Source organism: Typopeltis vanoorti, chromosome 14 (genome assembly GCF_054136105.1).
Source record: "Typopeltis vanoorti isolate ZY-2024b chromosome 14, IOZ_Tvanoo_1.0, whole genome shotgun sequence".
NCBI classification, from domain to species: Eukaryota; Metazoa; Arthropoda; class Arachnida; order Uropygi; family Thelyphonidae; genus Typopeltis; species Typopeltis vanoorti.
The window spans coordinates 36,344,315-36,363,379 of NC_143562.1; the positions used below are offsets into that span (position 1 = coordinate 36,344,315).

The 19,065-nt window shown below is 34.3% G+C and overlaps 1 protein-coding gene across 1 annotated transcript in view; it reads left to right on the top strand.

Annotated features, from left to right (window-relative positions):
• The window catches only part of Ltn1 (E3 ubiquitin-protein ligase listerin), a 359,867-nt gene that overhangs the window by 107,662 nt on the left and 233,140 nt on the right, over nt 1–19,065 (top strand). The window contains exon 9 of the mRNA XM_090403432.1: nt 11,025–11,172. Within this exon, the coding sequence (XP_090259558.1) occupies nt 11,025–11,172 (148 nt within the window). The remainder of the gene's footprint in view (nt 1–11,024; nt 11,173–19,065) is intronic.

Below are 19,065 nucleotides of genomic sequence, written 5' to 3' on the forward strand. Positions count from 1 at the left end.
ATTAACTACTCAATTCCTTGTGCTATGAAAGATTAAAATATGCACTTTATTTTATTTTGCCTAAAACATTTATGCATTATTTTCAATGAAGTTTACGTACAATTTGTAATTTTTATAATTTTATACTGTGTATTTGTTTCATAATTTATATATTTTCTTAACTTATATGAATTACCTGAATTAAATAAAAATATATTTTTGTGGATATGTCATTATTGCTTATTAAAAAAAAAAAAAAAATTCGGAAAATAACCCTACTTCTTCTATGTGATCCGAGTTTTGCATAATGCGATTTATATAACGCGCCATTTCTTTGGAACCTAACATTCATGTTTACGAGGGTTAGCTGTATTATTAGCTGCTTAGGAAAAATAGATAAACCATCTTGATTTGAATTTGGGCAGTAAACTAATTCCTTAAAACTTTCCTTGAACAAGCACTAATGCCTAAAACAGCTTTTGTAACAAATTGTTTGCCATTTCAAAATATCCTGTGCTCAATTTTGGTGCTTCAAAGCCATACCACACATGTATGATTTACAGTATCTGGTATCAAATACACCTGATACTGTAAATCATACACCTGATACTGTATGATTTACAGTATCAGGTGTATTTGATGTTCATCAATTCTTTTAATAAAATGGCCATTTAAGAATGAACGAACTTGCAATTCAGTAAGCCTAAAGCCGAAAGTCTGGCTTAGATATGTTGATATTTTTGCCATTTGGCCTCATGGCTACAAAACATCAAATATATTCCTAAGCCACCTGAACAAACAAAACAAATGTATCCAATTTACCATCGAGATTGAAAACAACCTCTCTTCCTTTTCTAGACATGCTTGCCACATGTCTCAGGCTGCCTTTCATTCATGGTCTGCCTACACACAGGCTAATTACACAATTCATAACACCATCCCACACAAAAGCTAGGGGTCATCAGCACCCTCAAACATATAGCCCAGTTTGTTCCAGTAAGCAGGCGCTGAAGAAGGAATATAAAATTATTAGCCAAACATTTATAAAAAAAAAAAAAAAGGCTACAAAAAAAACTTCACAAGAACCTCCACAATAATACTATTAAAAGCAAAAAAATTACAAGAATGCCATAGCCATACCATACATTAGGGGAATATCAGAAAAAAATAGAATGTTTCATAAATGCAACATTAAGTCAATCTTCAAACCTCCTGCAAAATTAAAGAGTATACTTAGCTCAAAGATTCCCTACCCTACCTTACCCACTCAGGGGTTTATCAAATTCACTGCACCTGCAATCTATCCTACATAGCAGAAACAGGGTGAACCATCCCACTAAGAAAAGATGAACATAAATGCCACATTAAATTTTTTTTTGCTATGGTAAAACAGGCCTATCAGATTATGCACTTCAAACATGTCACAGAATCAACTGGAAAGGCACCACATCAAAACCTGATTTGAAAGAAAATTCAAGGAAGCTTGTGAGATGCTGAAACATCATCTGAATCTAAACAAGAATGATGGCAGAATCCTAACACAAGAAAACCTTGATATAAGAGAACTGTAGAGATGTGTTTAATGTTATTCCACTATAAAAGTTTTTAATTTTTATTTATTTGGATTTTTTTTTCATCTGTATATCCATTATACTTATGTATAAAAATTATTTTATTTTGCTACTTTATATAATTTTTTATTTATTATTATTATTATTTTCTTTACCAGAGGTCAGGCTAGGGTAAACGATTAATAGTGCATTTAGATTTATCTTCTGTGTAGTGTCATAGCCATACCATGTCCTGTGCATTTGTATGTTTTCCTGACGATGACCTTGATACAGAGGTCGAAATGTCGGGTGTTGTTTTCATAATTAGAAGTAAAATAATACACCAAAACATGTGTTTTTGTCTCCATAAATCCTCCATAAAGATGACTATATGTCTCAGTTTCAGATAATGTGTCATGGTGTCCCAGCTACCAGATGCAATTTTGTCCTTGTTTGTGAATGCACAAAAAAAAAAGTGAGATCTTGAACATTTTAAAATAATGAAATTGTATCAAACACAATATATTAATATTAATAATAAAAGAAAATAATATCAATTCCTTACAAGTCATGAAAAGATCAGTTTATTTACTTATTTCTAGTATATGGGGCTGTTCAACCAAGCTTATGTCCATGCATGATAGTGTATGAACTGAACAATCAAAGAAAAGTAAATTTCATAAAGACTTACAAAAGGAACTGTTTTATTAAGAAAATTAAATCTGATAACATGAAGAAATATACAAAGTTTGAGAACAAAATTTTTTGTCTCACACTGGTCTATCTCAGATCAGCTAACACTTTCTTTGTCTTTCTAAAAGTCTGATCTAACCTTATTAGCAGAGCTAAAGTGATGATTGATATGGTTGAAAACAGTTTTAAAGATTAGTTAGCTAGAGTAAGAGAAGAGAAAGGACTACTCATTTTAGTGCTATCAGTCACTTTGTATGTTTTTTTTTAATCAAGATAACAAAATACATTACTGAGTACTCATTTTAATATAATAAAATGAGTACAACTCCTTAATCATTCAAAGAATCATCAAAAAATACTGTTGCCATTGAGAGAAGGGTTCTGATTCCTTGCTTTTGTGGTATTTCTGAATAACTTACCTGGATATCAAGAAAATTCCAATTCTTGCCACTGTACTAGGCTTGACATGTTTACACATCAATAAATACAGGAATGCAAAGTGCCTGATCTTGCAACAAACTTAACTGTTTTTTACCTATTCCCAGAAACAAACATGCTCCTTTATCTTTGTGTGGTATGTAAAGGTAGAGAAGAAGATTAGTGAAACCAAAGCTTTTATGATGAATTACACAAGTATGTGTTGCTGGAGTGGGTGGTGAGTGCTCCAACCCAATGTTTTCATAGCAAGATATGATTATTGTGGTATGTGAGTGTTGGGTATCATGCAATGAGTCTTCAGACTCTGTGGAGGCTTGGAAGTAGTAATAACACGTTCGCTGCCACGCTCCTCGGGCATAGTTTGTTACCATACGCCAAACAATTTCACTTCTTCAAGGTCAGTACGAGTAATCTTGTTGCTGGCGGTAATCGGCATACGAGTATATTCGTAGTTGGCTTGTGAGGCTCATATACCAACTACGACTATACACACTTTCGCTGCTATGCTCTGCACGCCAAGCACTTTCACTTCTTCAAGGTCAGTACTAGTAATCTTGTTGCCAGTGGTAAGTGTCATTCGAGTATATTTGTAGTTGGCTTGTGAGGCTCATATACCAACTACGAATATACTCATAGTTGGCAGCGAACATGTTAAAGTCCAGTCTTGTCCAATGTGGTATCATTACTGAACATAGAACCTTTTGGAAGGACACCAAGCTTTTTCATAGAATTAGTTTTAGTCATGCACTTTAAGAAAAGTTCTGAAATCTCACTGAATTCAGTGGATTATCCTTGTGAAAACTGGGAAATTTTTCAAACAGCATTAATGTTTTTATTCCACTTGAAAGTAAGGGCTAAAAACATGACAAATTAAACTGAATGGACTAGTTCATTTGAAAGTGGACTAAAAACTTGCCACCCATGGGGGAGGTCATATTATTTTGGCAGTGACCTGCCTTAAATTATTAGCTGATTACTGTATATTCTTACTATAATTTTTGAACTAACTTGCAGTGATTGCATCGCTGAGGATAGAACAATGAGTTATTCATTCCAAAATATATGATATTTTAAGATAATTAATAAACTAATGATTGCTGCATACATATGTTATATATTTATATATCCTTATTTTTTTCAGTGCTGGGTGTAGATGGTGATCCTTAACTAACTTAAGTTTTTTGATGGGAGATGTTTTTTATGCTTTCTCTCATTTATATTGCTAGTGATAACATGAACTTTGTCATCTAAGGCTTGTGTAAATAGCATCAAGAAACTTGGTATTGTGCAGTATTTGTAAACACTGGAGAAAGAGGGTATGGAAGGCAAACTGGGTGTGAAATTAATGAATAGCAAATCACTTCAGTGTGCTATTATGAAAAAAAAGAAAATAGAAGTAACTGGTGAAGACATTTATATGAGGATTGGAGGAAAGTAACAACTTGGAAAAGCAGAAATCTTGAATTTAAAGAGGAAATTTTAATATTTCAGATTCTATAGATACCTGGATCTTGAAGGATGAAATTGGTGTGAAAGGATAGCTTAGTGGAATAATTATTTTCTAGTTATGTGAATTCTAATAATGTTAATAGTACAATACAATAAATATCACAGCAGGCATCACCATTATAGCTTATGGAGACTTCGTGGTGTGAGGAATCAGAAATATATTAATTATTAATATATTTTATATATTAATAAAAATAATAAAAATATTAATATATTTATATTATTAATATAAATAACAAAAATATATTCTGCATTACTTAGTATCACCTCTGGGTCTGGCTCTCACTGAAGAGACCTCAATAAAGGGTTGAAACCAGTCTGGGTAGAGATCCTTCCCATAATGCATAGTATTATTATATATACCCTTAAGAATGCACAAAAGTATCCCATCATAAAGTATGGGATACTAAATCAAGTGATATGAAGTCATTAGCTTCTATATACAATTTGCCCCAGTCCTGAAAATACTTCAGGTGCAAACTTTGTTTAATTTTGTTTGTTTGGATAAAGGATTAAACCAAGTATATAATTTCTTGGTATCTTTAATTTATTTAGAAATATATTAAGTAGTCTACTGCAAGAAAGTTGCCTGAATATTTTTCTTGGTGTGAAAGTTAGATCTTGAAGTATGAGATTTATGAGGAAAATGAAAGGAATTCTGAGATATTTGCATTAGTTGGAACTAATGACTTAAATTCGAGATTAAGAAATTGGAGGAGGAGGATTTTTTACAACTATTTCAATTAAGAAATCAAGGGTAAATAAAGTTAGTTTCATAAGTATTATGCTTAGATTTGATAGCGAAGAATGTATGATCAGAGCATTGACAGCAAATTGGACGTTAACTGGTCAAGCGCAGTTATGAACTTGATCAATGATAGAATGTGGTTATGTAATGATGTCATCCTTAGTTCTAATAGTTCCATTGAGCTGCATAAGGCCATAACTGCTGCATGATGTATTTAAAAAATCTGGAGGAGAAATCGAAGGAAGTCACTGTAACTGGCTGAAAGAGAGAAGAAAGAAGCAAGCATCAAAGGTAATTCAGAATGTAAGGGAGAACCTCAAGGAAATTATCTTCAAAAGATGATTTGAGGGTTTAACATATCTTTACACTAATGCATGAAGTTTAAAATAAGCTCCTGTAGTTTTAAATTAGTAGCTAAAGATAATAATCACATAGAACAATAGTAGTTGCTGAAATTTGGCTTAATGAATAGGAAGTTTTTGATGAATTACACAAGGGGAGCATAATATTGTCAGGAGAGACCAAGTAAAGGAAAAATGTGATGCATACTTAAGAAAGAATATGAAATTTGAAATTGACAACTCATTAAATATGTGAACCAGAGAAAAATTTGCATAGTATAGAGCTATGATGATGAATGTGTAGACTTTCAACTAGTAAAAATCAGATACTGTTGTTTCTTCTGGACATGTGAAATCATTCATTAAATCTTTTCACATGTCAGACTTTAATTTTTCAGCCAACTGTCTTGCACTCATTACTGAACGATAACTAATCCATGCCTGCTCACACTGTTTCAACTTTTATATTAACGGTTCCTACATTAATTCTGTATTTTAGTAATGATATAGTTCATGTTAGCTTTGTATTTTATTGTATTTTTGTTCATCGTAACCCAGAAGAAGCCATAAGTATCTGTGGCAAAGCTAGTTGGTTTTGATTTTTACATTATTGTGGCCAAATAAACCCAATGCATTTCTCTTTATAATAATTATAATATTAAGAGCTGTATGTTATGATTAAAGCCAATGTTGATAATGACCACTAACTCTGGCACTAAATAAATTAAACTTAAAGGAAGAAACTGCAAAAGCAGCAAGGTTTGAATTTTAAGAAAGGCTGATTTTGATATTGTGGTAGCATGAAATGAGATTTGGAATTTGAATAGAAGAAATATTAATAGTATAAGAAACTTAACGGTATCTTTCATAATCAGATGTCTAAAAATATCCCAAAAATTAAGTTTAAAAATAAAACCAGAGTTGAGTGGTTAATAAAATCTATCAAAAAAAAAAAAAAAAAACTTTGTGAACACCTTTAATCAGTTGTCAAAAGTATAACAAATATGAAAAGAATAAAAGGATTGAATGTGTATACAGCTCTGCATATACTGAGATCTAAATCAATGCAGAAGTTATATTTTCCATATGCAAAAAGCAAAATGGTGTATCTTGATATTATTAAAGTATTGTGGATGAGAATTAGTTTTTGGGATACTGAGGCAGTTTGATGTGAATCCATCTGCCTCTATATACAAGTAACCTTTTCACGAAGATACTTCACATGCAAACTTTTGCTTGCTCAATATTTAGGTAAAGGATTAACTTTGGTATGGTACTAAATAATTGAACTGCTTATAACTATTTTCAATGACCTTCTAAGATTAGAAGTTTTCCTTACTGATAACAAATTCACTAAGGAAGAGAAAGACTTAGAAAGTTTTTTACCTTGGGTATATAATATGTTAAAGATACCAAGCAATTTTATAAGCTAGGTTTTAATCCTTTTTTCTCAAGTAAGCAAACAGACAAGTAAGTCAAGTTTCACCTGCACATAGTGCAAGTTTAGGTAAAATTTATAAGCTCTGCATTACTTCAACCTTGGCATTTTTAGGTCTGGCCCCCACTGATGAGACCTCAATAAAGGTCGAAACCAGTCTGGGTAGTGGCCCTTGCCTTTAATGCATAGCATCATATATCTCTGCAAGGGGATGTGCTTTGCATTAGGGGAAAATACTAAGGAAAGTGATCGGAGCTTACTCCACCTTTACCACGAGTTGCTTCAGACTTGCACTACGTGCAGGCGCAAACTTGACTGACTTGTCTGTTTGCTTACTTGGGAAAAAAAAGATTAAAACCTAGCTTATAAAATTGCTTGGTATCTTTGCCGAAGAGAAAGACTCTTGGCATAAAATGGAAAACTGTAAGCCACTTTGTTGAATAGCAGTTATTGATAGGCCAGTGGAAAATTCATTTGGAACTTTATCCAGTACCTGAGGGATCATGTACAGCATGATCATATACTTGTGCTTTGTGCAACTTGGTTTCATATACTTTACATTTTTGTTCTCTAAATCACTGCTAACTACATCAGTCCAGGTAGGTCTTCTGATTATAACTACAGCGCAAAATATCATTAATGGTTATTATTTATAATAAATTCAGGTAAATGCAACTTAGATTAAGAAAATTTTTCAGATTCATCTCATCAGTGAATTTTCTTCATTATACATCATAAAAATTTATTGCTGTAAACTTTTGGCATGTACAACATGACAAAATTTCATGCCGGCTGGGGGCATCGCCTGGTTAAACAAGACTCCCGTTGTTTTCGCCAGGGAACCAGGACGAACAATGAAAAGTCAGCTACTGGAACAAATTTGAAAACGCACCCCAACTCAACATCACCAGAGTTAAAGATTGGTACTATCAACATAAGAAGCCTGGGCAAAGAAATGGAGCTAGCTGAGGAATTAGATAAGTACATAATAGGGGTGACTGAAACAAAAAAAAAAAGAAAAAAATTGGTGAGCACTTTCTGAGCAATAAATACAAAATGTTATATTCAGGCAATGACAATCAAGGAAAAGAAGGAGTAGCCATAGTATTCAACACAAAATACGAGGCTAATCTTCTTGAATGGCAGTCAGTCTCAAGTAGAATGATTTGAGCAAATATGAGAATGGTGAACTGGACAATGAGACTTATTAGTGCCTATGGTCCCACAGAAGGTTCTACTAAGGTAGAAGTGGAAGAATTTTTTGAGGCTTTAGAAAAAGCAATTGACACAATGAAAAAGGAAAAGTTGGTCTTGTTGGGGATCTAAATAGCAGAGTAGGAAATGAGTGTGAGACATACAAAAATATTTTGGGAAAATTTGGAGAAAAGAGCAAAGCTAATAATAATAACAAACATCTGTTGGATTTCTCCTCAGGACATGGACTGGTTATTACTAACACAATGTTCCCATAAAAACGTGCACAAATTCACATGGAGAGAAGAGGCAAGGAATAAGAAAAGTCTCATTCACTATGTTATTGTTGATAGTGATGTTTTCTCCCTGGTGCAGGACACCAGAGTGTACGGAGGATTTGAAATTGAAAGTGATCACTATTTAGTCTTGAGCAGGATAAAATTGAATTTCACATTGAAAAGAATAACATGTAAGAAAGTTCTAAAGTGAATAAAAGTTGAGCAGCTCTCAAATGTGAACTGTAGACTAAAATACACAAAGATTATTGAAGAAAAAATGAAAGAGTTTGAGAATTGGAACCAAACCTTGGAGATTCAGTGGCAAGCCTTAAAGAACACCCTGATTGATTCAGCTAGAGAGGCATGTGGTGAAGTTGTTTGCAAGGATAGAAAAATTTGAACTGCATGGTGGACACAGGAAGTTAAAGAGGCAGTGAAGGAAAAGAAGAAAGCATATCAAAAGTTCCTGGCAAATAAGTCAGCTTGTGCTCTTAGAGAATACAGAGACAAATGAAAGAATGCTAAACACTGTGTAAAACTAGCTAAACAAAAGTCATGGGAGGACTTTGGCAACAATATAGAAAATAAATATCAAGAAGGTGGCAAAATATTCTGGAGGTTGTTGAAGAAACTTAGGAATGGAGAAAAGAGGGCTGTAAAAGGAGTTCGAGATGATAAAGGTGACATGAAAATGGGAGAAAAAGATATCCTTGAAGTATGGAGTAATTACTTTGCTGTCATAACTGCTTGTTTCATTTAGCAGTTTTTCAATGTGGTAAAAAACACTGACCAGGCATGCAGTCAGGAATAAATTTCCATACTTGAAGAAAATGAAAATGAATGAAAGCATGCAGTCAGGAATACATATCCATACTTGAAGAAAATGTGGAAGGGCAGCAGGATTAGATGATATTTGACCAGAAATGCTGAAGTATGGTGGTATAAGAGTCTTACAGTCGCTACACTTCATAATTCAGAAAACCTGGACAGAGGGACGAATTCCGGAGTAGAGCGCTCATAGTACCCATATATAAAAAGGGAAATAAAACTGAATGTGAGAATTACAGAGGTATTTCCCTATTGAGTGTTTCTGGCAAGATCTATGCAAGTATACTTGAGAAACGGTTGAGAATAATTGTGGAAGAAAAGATTGGTGAAGAACAAGCTGGATTCAGGCCAAATAGAGGCTGTCAGGATCAGATCTTCACTTTATGACAAGTTGAGAAAGCATGGGAATATAACAAAGATCTGTATTTAAGTTTTGTCGATTTGGAAAAGGCATATGACAAGGTGCTAAGAGAGCAGCTATTCAATACGCTACAGCATATTGAATAGCTTCAATATGCTGTAGCGTTGATATAATGCCCCATTGGTATCAATGGGGCATTATATCAAGCAGTACTTAGTCTTTATTTGAGTTGTAAGTCAGCAGTTAGAATTGAAAGAAGTACAAGAAGATGGTTTAATGTTAAATTTGGTGTGAGACAAGGATGTACATTATCCCTTTTGTTATTCATTATCTATATGGATCACATTATGAAGGAAAGTGGTATTAAACATGATATCAAAATTGGAGATGTTAATGTCAGCTCTTTACTTTATGCGGATGATGTTATACTTCTAAATAAATCCGCTACAATTCTGCAAGATTTTCTGACTAAATTGAATAACTGTTGTAATAGATATGGTATGAAGGTCAGCAATTAAAAGACAAAGACAATGAAAATAGGCAGAATCACTGAAAATATCAACTGTGTTGTGAATGGAGAACCTGTGGAACAAGTAAAACATTTCAGCTACTTAGGTATGATTTTTAGGAAGATGGTAAATTAAATATAGAAATAGACAACAGAATCAGCAAAGCTTTTATGGGGGGAGAGTCAAATGAAGAAATTTATAAGGAATAAGAGAGAAATTAGTCGGAACTCTAAATTAGCTGTATACAAGACAGTGTTCAAACCAGTTTTAACTTATGGATCTGAGAGCTGGGTCAGAAGTAAAACACTTGACCAAAGACTAGAGACTGCAGATATGAGAGTCCTGAGAAAGATTATAGGCCTGAACAGATGACATCAATGGCAATATCATATTAAAAACAAGGATGTTAGATAAGAACTTGACATTGTCAGCATCCAGGAATGCGTTAGCAGAGCTAATCTCAGGTGGTATGGTCACTTAAACAGAATGGGCGAGGAAAGATTAGGAAAACAAGTGTTCTCTGCCAGGTTTGCAGCAAAACGACCCAGAGGAAGACTAAGATATAGGTGGATTGATATGGTACAAAGTGCCTTAGATGATAGAAATATAAGATCTGATAATGTTAGAGTCTTGTCAAGTAACAGACTGATTTGGAGGAAAATTGTAGATAGGAAGGTAGTAATGATGTAATTTTTTTTTTCATGTAGTACTGTCATACACCCCTTGAGGGTACATTGCAGGAATTTGATGATGATGAACTTTTGGAATTACTGAAATAATTAATTAAAAAAAAAAAGGCATTTCTAAATTAGAGGATACACCCTATTTTACTGTCATAAAAAAGAACGATGCAGAGTTTTGCTATATGTGTATTCATTAATGTTTGGTGGAATCTGTTGACATTTTGAACATCGTTAAACAAAAATTTAATGAGTGTGTGAACATTATCGCAATTTTATCTGCAATAAAGAAGATAACATTAAAATTCCCATCTTGTGCAAGGGAGAGTTAAAATTATATATAATATGAAATATACTCTTATAAAAATACTCATATAAAAGTATTACAACCAATAGCATCTATTAATTTTCGAAAATTTCATTATATAATTCAATATACTGAAAGTTAATCATCACAAAAAAAAATTACTCTTTACAGATTAAGTTTGGAAAAAGTACAGAAATCATCAAGTGAATGCAATGCCATTGAGCAAGCCTTTCTTGAATGCGTTGGATTTGTAATTAGTCATCATCTTCAGATGTCAAAATATTCATCTTTTGTATTAGAAAATGTGATTCTGGAGCAGGTGAGATTTTTATTTCATAAAAACTTTTACAACAATAATGATATGATAGAAATTAGGGAGAAAAACTTATCACAAGGCAGTCATTAATTAATCGTAAAAGGGTCATTTTGTATGCCATTTAAGCTTTTATTCAGTGAAAAGAATTTATTATTCTTTGGTTAATATTTGCTTATATCATCATGTCTTAAAATGCCATTTCAGATTACATATTGAGCTACTTAGTGTCATTTTCAGTATCTCTTGTAATCCCCAAAAAGCAGTCATTATCATCAATTACTTGATTTGTACTTTTGGGGTGTACAGGCTACTATGACAGCACTACATAATTAAGTTTACATTATTATTAACCAATCAACAATTTTCCTTTAAATTATTCTTACTTGTCAGCACTCCAATATTGTCGTATCTATATTTCAGGCTTCTTCTTCACTTCTGACTGAATCAGTCCATCTAACTCTTGGTCTTCCTCTGGATATTGTTCCTACCATCTTGGCATCAATCTTTTTTGCTAACCTCTCCTCTCCCATTTTGTTTGAGTAACCATACCGCCTTAGATTAGTTCTGCTTACACATTCCTAATATCTTCATTTTTAATATGATTCTACCATTGATGTCATCTGTTCATGCCCTCATTTTTCTGAGAACTCTCATATCTGTGATCTCATTAATCTTTGATCAAGTGCTTTATTTCTAACCCAACTCTCAGATCCATAACTTAAAACTGGTTTGAACACTGTCCTGCTAGTTCAGTGTTTTGGCTAATTTCCCTTAACTTCCATTAAGAGATAGACAACAGCTAAAATAATTAAATTTAAATTTACTATATTTTCATGTTTAATTGGTAGCTTTAAATTTTGAATTATCCGGATTAATAGTTCATAGTTAATTAATTATTAAATATTTGAATAAGACATCGTTAATTTATTATTTGAACCCTTAGTCTTTATATGTGTGTGTGCACATACGTGTTTATGTATACACACACTCACAAACACATGACATACCACACTGTGAAACTATTAATAAAGAATTAATATTAATTAAAATTAATTAATAAAAATTGTTAATTGACCATAAATTAATCTTGGTCATAAAATAATTACAATTAATATAGGATTCTTGCACGAGGAGTTATGAATTATTGGAATGCATTGCCTGAGAGTGTGGTGTCTGCAGAGAAATTGAATGTGTTTAAGGCATGATATGATGAGCTGTGTGTATGACCAAACAGACCTCCTTGATGAATCTTTGACTCCATTGGGTCCTGGGATAATAATAATAATATCTAACTTATTTTAAGATTTTGAACTTCAACTTCTTATCAGCTAAAACTCCAAGATCTCTAGCCTGATCAATTTCTTCTGGCATAATCCCACCAGTATAATGACATTGGATATTTCATTATACCAAAGTGAATGTCTTTACATTTACTAACATTGAACTCATAGCTATTTTCATCATCATCAAATTCCTGACATGTACCTTCAAGGGGTGTACAGGATATGATACCACTACATAAAAAAAATTTACATCATTACTAACTTCCTATCTACAATTTTCCTCCAAATCAGTCTGTTACTTGTCAAGACTCCAACATCATCAGATCTTATATTTCTATCGTCTAAGGCACTTTGTACTGTATCAATCCACCTATATCTTGGTCTTCCTCTGGGTCGTTTTCCTGCCAACCTGGCAGAGAACACTTGTTTTGCTAATCTTTCTTCGCCCATTCTGTTTAAGTGAACATACCACCTGAGATTAGCTCTGCTAACGCATTCCTGGATGCTGACAATGTCAAGTTCTTTCCTAATATCCTCATGTTTAATATGATATTGCCATTGATGCCATCTGTTCACGCCTCTAATCTTTCTCAGGACTCTCATATCTGCGGTCTCTAGTCTTTGGTCAAGTGTTTTACTTCTGACCCAGCTCTCAGATCCATAAGTTAAAACTGGTTTGAACACTGTCTTGTTATACAGCTAATTTAGTGTTCTGACTAATTTCTCTCTTATTCCATATGAATTTATTCAATTGACTGCCTACCATACCAGCTTTGTTGATTCTGTTGTCTATTTCCATATTTAATTTACCATCTTCAGTAAAAATCATGCCTAAGTAACTGAAATGTTTTACTTGTTCCACAGGTTTCCCGTTCACAACGCAGTTGATATTTTCAATAATTCTACCTATTTTCATTGTCTTTGTCTTTTTAATGCTGACCTTCATACCATACCTATTACAACAGTTATTCAGTTTAGTCAGGGAATCTTGCAAACTTGTAGCGGATTTATTTAGAAGCATAACATCATCCTCATAAAGCAAAGAGCTGACATTAACATCTCCAATTCTGATATCATATTTAATACTACTTTCCTTCATATTGTGATCCATATAGATAATGAATAATAGAGTGAAAAATGTACATCCTTGTCTCACACCAGATTTAACATTAAACCATCTTCCTGTACTTCCTTCAATTCTAACTGCTGACTTACAACTCAAATAAAGACTAAGTATTGCTTGATATAAAGCCCCATTGACACCATATAACTATAGCGTATTGAGTAGCTTCTCTCTTGGCACCTTGTCATATGCCTTTTCCAAATCGACAAAACTTAAATACAGATCTTTGTTATATTCCCATGCTTTCTCAACTATTTGTCATAAAGTGAAGATCTGATCCTGACAGCCTCTATTTGGCCTGAATCCAGCTTGTCCTTCACCGAGCTTTCTTCCACAATTCTTCTCAACCGTTTATCAAGTATACTTGCATAGATCTTGCCAGAAACACTCAGTAGGGAAGTACCTCTGTAATTTTCACATTCAGTTTTATTTCCCTTTTTATATATGGGTACTATGAGAGCTCTACTCCAATCATCGGGAATTCGTCCCTCTGTCCAGGCTTTCTGAACTATGCAGTGCAGCCACCGTAAGACTCTTATACCATCATACTTCAGCATTTCTGGTCAAATATCATCTTATTCTGCTGCCTTTCCACATTTCAAGCCTTTGATGGCTTTTTCTACTTCAAGTATGGATATGTATTCCTGACTGCATGCCTGGTCAGTGTTTTTTACTACAGTGCTGTCATCACTTCTTGTTTCATTTATTAGTTTTTCAAAGTAATTACTCCATTACTTCAAGGATATCTTTTTCTCCCATTTTCATGTCACCTATATCATCTCTAACTCCTTTTACAGCCCTCTTTCCTCCATTCCTAAGCTTCTTCAACAACTTCCAGAATATCTTACCACCTTCTTGATATTTATTTTCTATATTGTTGCCAAAGTCCTCCCATGACTTTTGTTTAGCTAGTTTTACACAGTGTTTAGCATTCTTGCATTTGTCTCTGTATTCTCTAAGAGCACAAGCTGACTTATTTGCCAGGAATGTTTGATATGCTTTCTTCTTTTTTCACTGCCTCTTTAACTTCCTGTGTCCACCATGGAGTTCAAATTTTTCTATCCTTGCAGACAACTTCACCACGTGCCTCTATAGCTGAATCAATCAGGGTGTTCTTTAAGGCTTGCCACTGAATCTCCAAGGTTTGGTTCCTGTTCTCAAACTCTTTCATTTTTTCTTCAATAATCTGTGTATTTCAGTCTACAGTTCATAACTGAGAGCTGCTCAATGAGACTTTTCTTATTCCTTGCTTCTTCTTTCCATGTGAATTTGTGCACATTTTTATGTTGGAACATGGTGTTAGTAATAACCACTCCATGTCCTGAGCAGAAATCCAACAGGTATTTGCCATTATAATTAGCTTTGCTCTTTTCTCCAAATTTTCCCAAAATATTTTTGTATGTCTGACAGCTACTCTGCTATTTAGATCCCCAACAAGGACCAACTTTTCCTTTTTCATTGTGTCAGTTGCTTTTTCTAAAGACTCAAAAAATTCCTCCACTTCTACCTTAGTAGAGCTTTCTGTGGGGCCATAGGCACAAATAAGTCTCATTGTCCATTTCCCCATTCTCATATTATCCCACGTCACTCTACTTGAGACTGCCTGCCATTCAAGGAGATTACCCTCTTAATTTGTGTTGAATACTATTGCTACTCCTTCTTTTCCTTGATTGTCATTTCCTGAATATAACATTTTGTACTTATTGCTCAGAAAGATCTCGCCAGTTTTTGTCATTTTTGTTTTAGTCACCCCTATTATGTCGATCTGATACTTACCTAATTCCTCTGCTAGCTCCATTTCTTTGCCATTCAGGCTTCTTATGTTGATAGTACCGATCTTTAACTCTGGTGATGTGGAGTTAAGGTGTGCTTTCAGATTTGTTCCAGTAGCTGACTTTTTGCTGTTCACCCTGTTTCCTGGCAAAAACAGTGGGGGCCTTGTTTCAGCGGCCGACGCCCCAGCTGGCATGAAATTTTGTCACGTTATACCATCATTTTATATATTGGTTTAAGCCAATAAGAATACAATTTGGTCGGCTAAATTCCAAATTTCCAGCGCATTCTCGTTCGTTCAGTATCCAGGTAGATACCCAACAGGGTGGACCACGAGAAGGTGAGGATTGGACATTAGGTCAGAAGCCCTGGTTAGTTCTCTGCATTTCTTTAAAGACTATGTGGAGGTCTCCCCTCAGTTATACAGCTTTGACCCTTAAGCACCCCCCACCCAAAAGGGGGGGTTGCTTAAGGTGATATTTCCCATTACAAATGTAATGGGAGATGTCACGTGCCTGATTCTTCACATATTCAGTAAGACAACTCACTTAAAACACTAGGCAAAGTGCTTTAAGTGTGTTGAGCAAGCAAGTCGTCTGGGAGATAACTCGCTCATGGGACTCTTCTCCTCCTTGAAAAGCTTTACACTCAACTTATTAGACACGTAGATGGAATTTAGCATTCATATCCTTACTCTCAATCCTATTAAAATAAGGCAAAATTATATAATACACATTCTAAGCATTAGGTAACACAAGCAATATTCAAGTTTCCAATATTCTTTTCTGCACATTCAGACTGACGTTCGGCTTTCTGACCTCTTCACCACAATACACCATTATTTAAACAGAACTAATGTCGATCATTTACACACACAGTCTTGGACATAGAGCAATTTATTTACTAGCTCACAATAACTTGTAAAGTCCTGTGTCCTAAAGGGGTAATGGTGAATTCTGCTGGTTCCTTTGTCCTTCTTGCGTGACGGCTGTAATCGGGCACTATCCGACAGTTATTGTCTTGCAAATTGCTTCCTTGAAAAAGTAATGTATTTCTTTGGCAATGTTAGGAACTGCTTCGGCTGCAACAAATCAGCATGCACGTGGATTGGTACATTTGTCGAAGGATATCACGGAAGGATATCTTGAAATACGGCCTCTCCTGCCAAAGAACTCCCCATGATCTTCCGGATTATTTGCTCACGGGACTCTGACTCTTCTCCTTCTCAAAGCTTTTCACAGGGACCAAAAAAGAGAGAGCTCTCGCACCCCAATCTCCACCTTTTATATCATTGGACGTCCCTTGACTTTCCTTCCAAACTTCCCAGATTTTCTGGAAGCACCCTGAAGTTGCCCATGCTTATGTTATGTTTTGGCGGCAAAACTCCTATAATTCAGTGACCTTTGAGACTATTGTTGACCTTCAGTTTATAATCCTGTCTTATCCTTTTAGTTACAAATGCTTGTGGTTCTACATTCAGTTATTCTAACAATATATTACAAAATTTATTACATTAAAACAGGCTATATACACTTCTAATTATGTGTATTTTATGGCCCATGTAAAATCGATATAGGTGAAAAATTTTCTATATTTCACCACAAGAGATTTTACATTGTCTCTATATTCAGGTTTATCATCATTTTGTAAGCCAGATATATCTAGAGATTATATTAAGGTATTTAAGGACAAAACTATATAACTTAGTGGAGCATTATAATAGTGCTACATAATCAGATATGTCATCTGGGACATAGCCTATGTAGACAATTATTTTTTTCACAGAAGTTGGGTGAACATTGAAAGGTCAGTTACTAGAACACAAAATTCTCAATAAAATTGAAGATGTCTTCATTATGAAAGCACTTATGATATGATGATGGAAAAGATATGGATGAATTACAGAAATTTTGTCAACATATTGGAGCTACTGAGATAAAGAATAAAACAAGTGAGGTAACTTCTAAATAATATCTATGATGCATTTTACTCATTCAGTACGGATTAAAAAATTGGATCAAGGAAAGGATGGGAGTAGCAGTTGTATTCAGTAGTAAATATGGATTATCTTAACTGCTCAGATAGGAGCCAATTTCAAGTAGAGTAATATGGACAACTTTCAAAATGAAAAAAACTTCAAGAACGAAACTTGTGATCTCATAAAAAATATAGCTAAAAATAGATGAATTTGAGTTATTAGAAAGGTCTGCTGACATAAAGAAGTTGGTTGTTATTCAAGATATAACCATCAGCAGAATAGGAAACGAATCATAAACTTACAGAAGTATTTTGGGAAAACTTGGAGAAAATGCAGAGATGATAAAAATAAGTACCTGCTAGATTTCTACTCAGGATGTTTAACTAGTCATCACAACCATGTTCTAGTAAATATGTTCATAATTTCACATTGAGGAGAACATACATACTAGGGTGGTCTCAAAAGTTCTTGGCCTAATAATGAAAAAACGAATTTATAATTTCAAAATTAGTTTTATTTTTCAACATAATCTCCCTTAAGACTAATATATTTATTCCAGTGATGCTCCAGTGCCATTATCCCATCCCTGTAGTGGTCTCAGTAAGATCTGCAAAATACCCCTCTACAGCTGCAATCATCTCTTGATTCGAAGAAAAACGCTGACCAGTGAGGAAGAGTTTTAGTTTGGGGAAGAGGTAGAAGTCTGAGAGAGCCAAAACTGGGGAATAGGGTGGATGTTCCAAAAATTCATAGTGCAGCTCCCTTAATTTTCCCATTGCCAAAACACTTGTGGGCAGGCGCATTGTTCTAATGAATGACGATTTTTTTTCTTCTGCAAACCGTGTCTTTTCTCACAAATTTTTCAGTCTAGTTCGGTTAAAAGATCGGAATAATATTCCCCGGTTATTCTTTTACCCTTTTCAAGATAATTAATAAACAAAATGCCTTTTAGCTTCCCAAAACACTGATGCCATGACCTTTCCTGCTGATGGAACCAACTTTGTCCTCTTTGGCACTGAACAACCAGCTTCTGTCCACTGTTTGGATTCTGGTGTGTAATGGTGAATCCAAGTCTCATCCATAGTAATAAATCGACTCACAATATCAGTTTTATTCTTGTTAAAATGCTTTCAGAGATTTTCATGTGAGTGTGTTTTTGATCTGCTGTGAGCAAGCGCAGCACCCATCTTGTGCAAAGCTTGTTCATTTGCAATTCTTCATGCAAAATATATCCTACATGTTCTTTTGAAAATGCCTATAGTCTCAGCAATTTCACACAGTTTGACTCGCCTGTCATCCAATACCATATTGTGCCCTTGATCAATGATTTCCAGTGTTATACTTTTTTGGACATCCTTCACATGGATCATCTTCAAGACTGGTATGGCCATGTTTAAACTTGGCAGCCCATTTCTTAATTGGTGAAAATGAAGGAGAAGAATGCCCATAAACTTTTATTTTTATGAACTTCGAATGAAATTCTTTTGGCGTTAAACCTTCTTTTACAAAGAATTTTATAACTGCATGATACTCAATTTTATCCATTTCAAGGGATACAGACAACACTTTTGCTCCAGACAGCTGTATAAAACAAACTACTAGATAGAATGACTTGCAATTTCATGTGATGCTTAGGACAGATGTAACAAGAACAAAAAAAATCTTGCTGATAGTGTTGCCATCTGTGGTCGAGCCCGAGAACTTTTCAGACCACCCTCGTACATAAAAAGCAAAAAAGT